The sequence below is a fragment of the Vanellus vanellus genome (assembly GCF_965231255.1).
Source record: "Vanellus vanellus genome assembly, chromosome: Z".
NCBI lineage: Eukaryota > Metazoa > Chordata > Aves > Charadriiformes > Charadriidae > Vanellus > Vanellus vanellus.
Window position 1 is genome coordinate 59463576 of NC_138908.1, and position 12126 is coordinate 59475701.

The window sequence follows — 12126 nt, forward strand, 5'->3', positions numbered from 1 at the left end:
TTTGAATCATATATGACTTACAGCCTTTTTATCAATGCAGCATTTATTCCACCCATTGCTCCCCCCCCCCCCCCCCCCGTGCCAATCCAGATGGGCTGCCTAATGAGAAGCCGTAATTTGTGCAGAAGCATGTCAACTATATCCTGGATTTCAGACATCCAGCAAAAGCTGTCGCACAGCAGTGCTTGTTTTGGTCTACGCAGCCATTTAGCAAACCTAGCATGTGGAGTAAGACTTTAACACATCTGTCGTTATTTCCCTTAACCTGCAAGGAGCGAGTGACAGGTGACGGACCAGAGCAAGCTGTGTAAATAAGTAGAACGGTGCTCTCGCTGCTGAGGTGACATACTCAGAGGAGAAGCATTGCATATCCCCTCGCAGGACCGGAGAGAGGGCTTACTTCGACTCCCAGGAATTACGTTTTGCTTCCTCTCCCGTGCTGGTGAGTCACATTCCAAGCTGCTGTTAAGGCGATAGGAGAATTAAAGTGTCAGCTGCTTGCCCTGCTCGTTCCAGTCCTGGCAGCGGAGGCTAGACCAGCAATGGAGCTGCTGAACCAACTGTGGCAGGACTACAGTGGGGTCAAAGGCGGTTGCTCGGGTCCGTGTTCAGATTCTGCTTCTCCCCCACATCGGCAGGAACCATCACCCGATGGATCTGTTGCTCACACCTCGCGGCCTCGCAGCCGATGCGTTTGCCTGGGTGTTTCTATGGAATTCCTTGTTGAAAACAAGAGTGATGGGACCGGTCTGTCAGTAACACTGGAAAATGAAAAATTGCTAGTGACTCTAAGATATCCAAAGCACTAATCTGAGTAGCCATGTTGCTGCAATTTTGAAATGGATATTTATCTTGATTTACTCTGCTGTGCACAAAACTATTAAACTTTCTGCTACTGAGTCTTTGGGCATTTTAGGGGGATGCTCTTTTTACAAAAGTTGCTTTCTCTGTCAGGTTAATGGTTGGTGATCTTCCTCCCTCCCTTCCTCAGTCCCTTCCTTCCTTCCCTGTTTCTCCTGCTTTTATGGATATTAAAAGGCAATTTTGTAAGTCAGGCCTGACTTATACAACATCACGAGTTGCTGATATAGCAGTAAATCAGTTGTCAATTATGAGAATGATGTTTTCAGGGGATTTTTCCTGTTTGGGCTTTATAAATCAATTTTCATGTAAGTTTGTGTGAAAATGTTCCTTAGAACAATTGCCTTGTTTCACAGTAATTAGAGAGTTCCAGCTGTAGTGAAATACAGCCTTTTCTGGTGATTAAGTATAATTTCCAGAAAACAGCCCTACTGAGTTGTGCTATCCACAATATCATAAATACTACTTCTCAATAAAGCTCTGCTACAAGGGAACTGATTTTCCTGCCTTTTTTAAACATTATAGCAAGGCTTACATAGAAGATCTTTCATTTGTGAACTGAAAGTCAGGACAGATAAAGTCAGTCAAAATATCTAAAAAATTTTCAATTTTGTTTTCTCTTTTAATTTCTTAAACTCCTAAGTAATTTACATTTTGAAAGAAAGTCACCGCAAGTGAAAGAAAACAAAGTATTCACAAGTAGGAAAGGCCTCAATAGGAAGCATTGGGTTTTAAAACTATTTTTGCTTTTATTAGCAAAACAATATATTGATTGAAATGACCCATTTTCTTTGAGTGGTTTTGATATGCCAACATTTTATTTTTACAACTTTTTTGGAATGCAAAATGTTTTTTTTTCAATATCTCAGGTTAACAACCTTCATCCTTTAATAACACTACTGCAGGACATTCTTCAAATGATAACTGCACTATAAGAGTAATTGGAAAATCCAGTTCAGTGGCAGAACAAGAATTCGAACTGCAAATATGGCACCATGGGGAACGGCTGAATTAATTTTGAGTATACACATTTCTATCACAAACACATATTGTATGTAAAAACATGTTTCCATATAAAATCTGGGTATTACATTAGCGCTGAATTGTGGACTTAGTAGTGCCACTGAAGAAGCACAACTTGCTTAGTTAATGGTGCTGGTACAGTTCTGCCACAACATTTGCAAGCCGACACAAAAGATTTTTCCTTAACTGAAAGTTAGCATCAGGTCCAGAGCAATTTCTTATACATTAGCACCAAATCACAGCTGGGCTGGGCTTCCTTAATCCACCTTTAAGAAGATCCATTAGTAATTTCTGCTGTCTTGCAGAGGGGACACTCCTCGTCACCAGGTCAACTGGATTAGAAGTAATTGTGTGGCTACAAAGGGCTTCTGTTGCTGTGGGACAAGTTTCTTTTCTTTGAGTCAACACAGACAACAACCCAATGCCCAGCTCAGTGCATGAAAAAATTGGACCTAAAGGGACAAAGAAAGGCACAAGTACGATGCTGGCAAAAAAAGCTGAGGAAACACAAAAATTAAAGTAATTAACATTGACTCGGTCAATTGCACAAGACAAATGAGTACTGGTAAACATCTTAAGGTTTGGGTATTAAAAAGCTTTAAGAATCAAAGTAAGGGTTGAAAACGTTCCTGAACTAGGTAGCATATGTCAAACCAAGCTTGCAAAATTGGCAGTCAGAAAGCTAATTGTTTTACTTGGAAATGGAACAAATTTAACATGTATCCTATCACTCCATTAAGTTGCTTTTTATCTCAACAGCCTTTTAAAAACTAACTCACGACACACCATGATAATACTAAGAATATATTTAGCTGTTGTTTCCCAGGAAGGCATTCCAGACTTTTAATATCATCCCATATTGATAATTATTCCTTTGTTAGAGATACATAGCAGTAACCACTTAATGGACTGCAATATTGTCCATTTACAGAGACCTCCACTTTTCAATCAAATCTGCTGAGAGTGGAACTGCTTGTGGGGTTTGCGTTGCTATGGAAAAGAATTTGAAGGGTATTTTCATGTATAAATTTACCAACATAATTCTAATCCAGGTACTTGAGAATGGAATTACTTTAAAAAGCAAAAAATTGTTCTTTTTCTTCAGCTTTTGTACTAGAATGTTCAGGCTCTCTACATTACCTTTTTCATGCTTTGCACTGCCATAGTGAAGGCTGGTAATTTTTTCTTTTTTAAAAAAAAATGGAGCTTCTCATGAAATAGCATGACTTTGGGAATCTGAGTTTTGCAAAGTATTACAGGAATCACAGTAAAAGAGGGGTCACATAAATTTTTGCTTGGACTTATCTCAAGCAGAGCCTGGGTTTGAAATAAAAAATTTACAGTGCTCTTTACAACCCATTACACTCCTGGTAGAGCCATTGTCAAGGTGATGCTTGAAAAGACTGCAAACCACACTTTTTCTTTATTCTTCATTGCTGTTTACACTAATGATATGGGTGAAGACAAAAACTTCTGGAAAACTGTCACTGATTGTCCCTCTTAAATATATGTTCTGGGAATGTCAGTGTTTGATGAGTTTTTAAAACTGATTCAAGCTGATACATTTTCTTCCAAATGCAAAACACATTTCCCCTATCCACATGAAAAATGCAGTCAGTTCTCTGTTTCGAAGACTATTACTTTGCTTCTTACTTTGGTCATGTGTTTTCCTTTATCTGGCATGTGGAATTTATAATCCATTGTTTCTAGTGCTTTCAGTTTCCTTGTTGGATACTTGCTGTGGTAGATAGCGGTTATCCGATTCCAGTTCAGCTTTCACTAACACAGACTACACGTCGTGGCTTCATCATTGGCACTGCCCAACATTATTTAAGGTGTAACAATCTCATCCATAGCTCTGCCTTGCTTACATTACGGATGTGAGAACTGGATTTTCCATACTGCAGAATTTTTCCTTTTGCTATTCAAAATTCTGAATCAGTACACGAAGCCACAAATGTGACTACAGACTAGGAGGTCTAACAGAAGAGAAAGAAGAGGTTATTGCTTCCCTGTATCTGTCCTGGCCCTCTGCCAGAGTATATGGCCCAGTATATAGGTGTTCCTTCAATAGAGCTAGAATTCCTGTATCGGCTTCAGTGGATTAGTTTATTTAAACTAAACTGTTGGGCCTTGCCTACTGTAGCATGTTTAGTGTTCCACTGTGAAGGTAGCAGTCACTGCCAAAGGGATGGATGAGTAGCACACAATCATATCTTAAACTGTCATACTCTATCTGCTACGAACAACTAAAGAGTCCACAGAGATACGGCTCAAAACCATGACTGAGTTCCTCTGGTTACTATTCATTTAGTGACTCTCATTGACTCTTAATGAGCTCGTAGTCTGTGTGACAAAAGCATTTTACCCCGCATTTGCCTGGCCACCTCCTGTCACGCAGCTTATGCGTTTTCTTGTTGAGTCGTGACACTCTATCCTGCTTCTGAGCAGTTTATGAGCAGAGTCCTTCATAGAAACCGGAAGAACGCCTCACAAAATTATTTTTGTCTGCTCAGGTGCAGGTATGCACCAGGGATTTCTTAAGCGCAAGAATGACATCTAGGTTACACAACTATTTTTTCCAACTCTCCAGCCAACAGAGTTGTCCTGGCAAAATAGTGTTGTGTGGGCCCAGCACGAAACAAGCATTTGGATGGAAAATTTCAGCTGATGTTTGACAGTCACAGGCATCTGTAAACACAGCCTTTATAATGGGAAATGTCAGGCATCTTCGCAGTTGCCAGTACCACCACCTCTGCAGAATGAACACAAGCAGAATGGACACATATGTCAATGAACTCAGCCTCACCACATCCTTACGAAATACCTTACAGTATTTCAAAGGGAAAGACACCTTCAGAGGGTTGCTCGGCCTCACAGGGAGTAAGTCTGGAGGGAAACCAGCACAATTACTTATCCTACAACCAGACCAGACCCTTCATGTAGTACTCAGCTCCTGCTGTGAAAAAAACAAACCCAAAACCACTCCGTAAGCTTGCTTACTATACAAAAAACTTGCTTTTGAGCAATACAGTAAAAAAAAAAAAAAAAAGATTCCCTTCGTTTAAGGTATAGCAGTGAAAGACCTCGTTCATTCTTTAATTGGCCGTCCTTCAGTTTTCTCGCCCGCAGACTGGGACAGTCCCACCTCCGGGCCCGGCTGCAGCCCGGGACCCGACTCCCTGCCCACCTGCCGGTGTTGCCCCCACCTTCGGCCGGGAGGTGCCGCCGACGGGGAGAGGCCGCCGTCCGTGTCCCCTGCCGCCTCCCGGGGCACGGCGGCGGCTGCTCTCCTGCCGGCCGGGCGGGAGGCAGCCGGCGGGGGTCGGCGGGGACGGCTCCGGCGCTGACAGAGCGTGATCCCCCCGAGCAAGTGTGCCGCGCTGGCTCGCCCTCTCCCCGCTGCCTCCGGTTACATCCCTGGCAGGAGACCGCCATTCTCGGCTTCCCTTTCCAGGGTTATTTTTGGCGGCGGCCGCTGCATGCTGATGGCAGCGGACCGGCGAGCCCCGGGCGCCCTTGCGGGCGGGCGGGCAGGCGCCGGCGGGCCCCCCCCGTCGGGCGGGAGGGGGAAGGGGCGGCGCGCACCCCGCTCCCGCCCCGGCTCCCCCGCGGCGCCCGGGCTGCCGCCGGCGGGGGCCGCCGAGGGCTGGGTCCGCCCGCCTCCGGCCCCGCGGGGGCCGGCCGTCGGGGAGCCCGACCCCGCCGCCTGCCCGCGGTAGGGAAACGCCTCTCTGCTCCCCGCCGCCGGCCCGGGCAGCCTCTGCGTGAGAGGAGCTGCCGCTGCCCAGCGGAGCCACAGGCGGCAGCGGGCCCAGCGCCGGCCGCCGCCATGGAGCGGACCCCCATCCCGGTGTTGACGGTGCAGACGGCGCCCTACGAGGACCAGCGGCCGACGGGCGGCGGGGGGCTGCGGCGGCCCACGGGGCTCTTCGAGAGCCAGCGCAACTACCTGCCCAACTTCGTGCAGAGCCTCCTCTCCTCCGTCGACCTCCGCGACCGCCAGGGCTGCACCATGGTGGTGGGCAGCGACGGCAGGTACTTCAGCAAGACGGCCATCGAGATTGTCGTCCAGATGGCCGCGGCTAACGGGGTAAGCGGGGCCTCACCCTCCCGGGACGCCCTCACGCCCTTTCCTCGGGGCGGCATTCCCCCCCGACGGCCGCGGGCCGGGTCCCCTCAGCCGCCCCCGGCCCGCCTCGGGCGGGCGGCCCCCGCTGAGGGAGCGCGGAGCCGCCCCGTGGGGACGGAGGGGAGAAGGTTTGCGCGGCATAACGCGGGCAGCGCTGCCCGTACAATTAAAAATAGGAGGAACGTGGCGTCCGGCTGCCTTTCGGGGGCCTGCGCGCCCGCTGCCCGGGTCAGCCCGGTGCCGGTTCGTACCTCCTTTATAGGCTGTACCGCTCGGCTGTGGCACGGCTGGCTCTGTCCGTGCGCGACGGGGCTGAGCCCCATAACCTCCGGAGGCGGCTGGCTGCGCCACGCTGCTTCACACCTTATTTTGGGCAGAGGCAGGCGCGGGAGCTGAAAAACATGGTTGGTTCCGCAGGAGAAAATGCGGCAGAATTAAACATAAGTACGTGGGAAACAAAGGTGTCAGACGTGCGTCAGCTGCTCGGGATCTTTTAAAAATATTCAAGGAAGATGGTATTACTGAAGCAAGAGGAACTCAGCATTTTGGCTGTCTCTTAAGAAAATAATTGTTCTCTGTTGTTTGCTTGTGAACAATTACAAAATGCAAGAAGGCAACAGTGGCAAATGCCTCTGTGATCAGATGGCTTACAGCTTTTCTTGTGCGGTTTTGAAAATAGGAGAGAACTCGGGAAGAAAACTGTGGTCTTCTGGTAGATACCTACGCATTCCTGTGTCAGTGTGTACGTACAGAAAACTGGAAATACCAGCAAATGTAGGCTTGAAGTTTCTACTTCAAAGTGAATTGAAGCTGCTGTCTCTTGTTATGATGGCTAAATTGATTCTCCAGATCTGGCAAAAAAAGTGATATAATTTTATACTTTTTTTTTTTTTTTAGTGACTTTACTTTTTATTTTTTTTCCAAAGCTCCATTCTTTAAATGCAGTCCTGTTTTATAACCGGGAGATCTTTCTACTTTGAAACAGATCTCCACATGTGTCTGAATTTTCCCTGCTGATTTTTTGTCACATACGAGCTATATGGCTTAGCCAGCCTGGTACAAATAATTTTAAATTTATTTCTAATGCACATTCTCACCACGCTGATCCTATCAAGCAGAGGCTGAGTGATACCTGAGATTTCAGAGAGACTGGCTGTGTTATGTGCTTTTGCAAATTCACTTTTCCTGCAGGGGTTTGGTGGAAGCCAGGGCTTATGTGGTGCAGGGTGCGAGGAGGGCTGTTGCAGGGGACACTGTGGAGGTGGGGGGACACTGGTGAGGGTAGCACGGTGGTATTTCATCTGCAGCGGCGGGGAGCGAGCGTGTGGGGCACGAGCGCAGAGCAGCAGGAGCGGGCTGGTGTGTGAGGCATTGCGAGGAAGGTAGGATGGGGCCCGGAGGAGCGCTGCTTCTTCCACGTAGCTCAGTGGAGAAAGCCTCCCCACTGGAATCGTACCTGTTTTCCGGGTGGGATAAAGTGCATCAACCAGCTACAGCAAGAGCCCTGCAGTAAGCTGCCCTGCCTGAGGTCCTTGCTTGCCCTTGCACCCTGGTAGGAGCTACAGAGCAGGTTACAGCCACAAGGTGACCACGAGGACTGAGGTGCTGAGGAAGAGAAGAAGTTTAGGGCTTAGAAGAAAGACCCAGGGCATGTGAGCCGGGTTATGCTGTATTCAGAACTCCTTCCTGACTAGTTTTTCCTGTCAGCTTGCCTCCTTCCTGCTCCTTCTGTCACGTTACCCATTTTGCTCTGTTTCCCCTGAAGATCAGGTCTTTCTGACCTCAGGAGATTTCCAGTTTGACATGTTTCTGGCACCTTGCTGTAGTAGTGCTTCCCCTTTCTTAAGTTACTGCAAGTTTCTTGGAAACACAATTTCTCCCTAATGTTTTCTGAAGCCAAAACCTAAGTTTTTCTGCTGACAGTTCTCACAAATATCTGAATTCAAGCGTGATACTCTTACTAATGATACAGTCCTCACAAATTGAGCAGGCCAGCTGGTGGGGTGCTACTGATACCTTATTGCAGACTTTAAGTACTTAAAGGGGGCCTACAGGAAAGATGGGGAAAAACTTTTTACTAGGCCTGTTGCGATAGGACAAGGGGTAATGGCTTTCAAGTAAAAGAGGGAAGATTTAGACTAGATAGAAGGAAGATTTTTTTTACAATGAGGGTGGTGAAACACTGGACCAGGTTGCCCAGAGAGGTGGTAGATGCTTCTTCCTTGGAAACATTGAAGGTCAAGTTGGATGGGGCTCTGAGCAACCTGATCTAGTTGAAGATGTCCCTGCTCATTGCAGGGAGTTTGGGCTAGATGACCTTTAAAGGTCCCTTCCAACCCAAATTGTTCTATGATTCTGTGATTCTATACTGAAAAGGCTTCCCGTTTCCCTGTGCTAACGCTCCATCCCCTCTCTACCATGCTCACCCTGCTCACCCTCACTTGTGTTTCTCTCAGGCACACTGTAAATCCATAAGCCTCACATTTACTTAGTGAATACTGTTTCTGTGTTTTGTTCTTTGGCTGTTAAAATACATGGGCTGGGAAAATACCTAAACCTCCCCGAAGGCATTGTCTAGTGCTGTGCCATGTAAGTAAGGGGAGAGGAAGGGAATAGTCCTGAGGGAAAAGGTTTATTTCTCCGTTTGGGTGAGGTTAATGTCATTAGAAGGCATGTAGTCAGTATCACAAGGAAAGAAGTGAGCTGGTGGAGGCAGGGTCGGATGAAGTTGCATTCAAAACCTTTAGCCACCCCAGAGTGCCAGGAGGGGGATAGCCACATAGTGCTAATAAACTGAACTTGAACCTCCTTCCTGGAAGACGCATAGGGAGTCTTATGGTTAATTGTGCCTGCTGAGTACAAAAATAAAAGGGATTTTCTATTATCAACTGTAAATGTATTGCCCTTTAGAGTCGCTAGGTTCCCCTTGTTCTAATTTGGTGACTCACCCTGCATTCCCCCTGTGTTAACAGCCTAGCACAGTTGGCACAGGCCCCAGTAGAAGGAATGAGAAGAGGCCCCCTGCCTGGTCAGCTGCCAGTGCTTGCCCTGCCTTCTTCTCATCTTCAGTCCCTCGGGCTCATGCCCTCCAGCTTGGGGTTGCAGGTGCACACTCCATAGCTATAGCCAGCGTAGGCTTCAAGTGGTGGCAACAGCCACAGGCTGCTCCATGCTGTGCAAGTCTCATCAGCACATGCTCCAGCAGATCTTTCTGTTCAGAGTCGGAGGAGGCCAGCCAGGGTCTCCCTTTGGTGGGTCACCCAGCTGGGGCTGTAGCAAACACGTTGGGGCAACGGGTTGCACGTCATGGGAGGGTAGGGGAGCGTGAGGAAAGCCAGGCAAAAGTCCTGTACCATTCCGGGTTGCAACAAGCAGTTTTGCCAAGTGGGGTGGCAGGAGAGTGTCTGAGGCTCTATTCCCCTTTTCACCTGTGTCCTGTCAGTAGCAGTGTCCTTGTACTTTAATGTCTGAAAGAACTGAGATGAAAGCCTCCATTGTTTATCGTACAGTTCCACTACAAATTAAATGCAAGTATTCCGTTCCTCCCATCAACTGGATGTAGTGTCTCGTTTTGGTTACATTTGAATGAGAAGCTGCTATACGTGGGTCTCAGCAGCAGGTCAGAAGCTGGTGATCATAATCTGAATATGGAAAGTCATAGCAACATCCTAGGGAGATCACAGAGTATAGCTAGTAATGCTGTGGACGTTTGAGATGGCAAAGAGTTTTCCAGTTGTCTTCTTTGTAATGCCATGTTGTTTTTATTTTCCATGGTCTTCCAGGCAGATCTTGCCCTCCCTCCCTCCTTGGACCTGTGTGATTGAGATAATTGATTCAACGTGGAACGTGGCGCTCAGTCATCTTAAACATACTGTAGTAAAAGATAGGAAGGCACAGTCCTGCGCTGCCTGGGATATAGTCTGCTCGCTTCATATTCTTTCAAGTTTAATTGACTGAGGCATGTGAGAGATTACTGGGAAAAATAATAAAAAAAAGGCATTAACTGACTCCATGGTAATCAACAGAGTAGTCTGAAAATGCACAGCTGCAAGTGGTAATATTGCATAAAAATGTTCTTGTAAAGTAGTTGTTAGGGTGACTATTCTTTCAGCTGTAACAGTTTGCTGAGGGTCATGGTCTTTGTTTCTGCTGTTGCTACTAAGAGCAGAATGACAAAATAGAACGTGGCGTAGGGGCACAGTATTAGAAGAGACATTACATGCCTGTGATCTCGTAGCCATGCAAGTTTTTGAATTCCAAAGATAATCTTTCCACGCTATGAAACAGTCCAAGATTTTCAGAAGGATATTACTGGAACTTTAATTGTGAGTCAGTACATGGACATTATTTGGTTACTGGTTTAGCCCAGATTGCGAGAAGTCTGTAAAGCTGAGAGTTCATTACTGAAAATTAATTAAATGTCAGTTTAGTATTTGGTTCACAGACAAAATTAACATCTTCTGGGCCAAGAGAGGATGAGGTTGTGCATTCTTGCCACCGAAATGAAGAGGGCAGAGGAAGATGGGTAGCATGCGTACACTTAAAAGATCCACACTGTCCTCAGGGAGTTCTGTACAAGCACTGAAGACCTTCACATACGGTGAAGCTCTTTGCAGTAGTCACTGCAAATAAAATATCTGTGTATCATTCATGTAATTTGACTTTCAACATCCTTAATTTAGAGCGCTAAATATTGCATATTTCTATAGTATAGAAATTAGTATAATATATAATATTTCTAAGTAGTATAGAAATAATAGCCTTTTGACAAATGCTGAAGGCAAAGCAAATTACTCCTGTTCATATTAATATTGGGCATCCAGATAAATGGGAAAACTGGTTTGTGCAACATCTATTGAATAGGAAAAAAAATGAAGATAAGGTGAAGAGTTAGTGCCAGGTAATTAGTGCATTCTGAATAATCTAAGTATTCTACTTAGAAAAACAGTTCCAATGTGCATGAAGGCAAAAACCTAAACCTCACTAGTTTAGATTTGGAAGTACAGAGAACATATGCTCACGATATGCCTGTATGCAAATGTAAATGCATTTATACTTGAGTAGATATCAAGATAGATTCAGTATTGTTGTTTTCAAGCATTTTGCAAAATGTAATTCCTGTCATTTTCCTTGTGTTTACCCATACACAATACTGTTTTAAGAGCTGGCACCCATTTCTGACAGCTGTATTTGGAAGATTGAGTCATTGCCCTAGCGTTCTACATGCTTCATAGTTTAAAAATGGGAGAGAGAGTATTCAAAACAAACATTTTCAGTATTTATTTTCGTCATGCTTTTCTTTCCATAGTAAAGGTACATGGGTAGACTCTTATATAGACTGGAAGAAACTTTGTTAAAGTCTGTTTCCCCAATGTTGTGTGTTTTTTTCTAGTGCTTCAGTACAATTGGCAATAAGGATTAAATGACAGTATTAATACAACAGTCTTGGCAAGACATGCCATGTTGTCCAAAAGCTGCTTCATGGACTGAAAAGAAGCCATAAAAGGACACACTCAAATTCAGAACAATTTGAAAAAAAACTCTATTTCTCTTTTAAATTATTTACATGACACTGGCTTAAATAAAACAGTAAATTTTGTGGCTAATGTAAGGTTTTCTTTCTTGAGCTTGATTCTAAAAGAGTGTCAAGGCATGTGCTAGAGCTCCTAGGGATTTCATCTCCTCATAGACGGAGTTTTACCTTATGCATTTTCTGCAGTAAAAGTGTGTCTTTCGGTTGTCAACGCACTACAACTGAAAATGCTTCTGCTTTGAAAAAAAAAATCCCTTATTCCGCAATGTAGGAATTGCATTTCTGTGATAACACGTAGGGTTGTGTAGAAAGTATTTTTGAAGTAGTTTAGTATTCAAAACACGTGAATAAATGAAATATAAATGTAGCATTTGGATCTTTAAAAGAGTTTTAATAGATGGGAAGAACTTTACATAAAAGTGAAGAAGTCTGATCAGTAAGAGAGATACCAATTTAATCATCTGCTTCACTTAGCTTGGCGCTAGGAGTGGAGGAAATATACCTTTATTGTTGCTCCTAAGGTATATAAATTATTATGAATTGAGAGATTTACAAATACACATGCTGTAATTTACTA

The 12126-nt window shown here is 45.2% G+C and overlaps 1 protein-coding gene across 1 annotated transcript in view; it reads left to right on the forward strand.

The window, feature by feature from the left end:
• The first annotated feature begins 5623 nt into the window (after positions 1–5623).
• PGM5 (phosphoglucomutase 5) overlaps positions 5624–12126 on the forward strand; it is a 79805-nt gene continuing 73302 nt past the window's right edge. Inside the window, exon 1 of the mRNA XM_082497127.1 lies at positions 5624–5977. Within this exon, the coding sequence (XP_082353253.1) occupies positions 5717–5977 (261 nt within the window). The 5' untranslated portion in view covers positions 5624–5716. The remainder of the gene's footprint in view (positions 5978–12126) is intronic.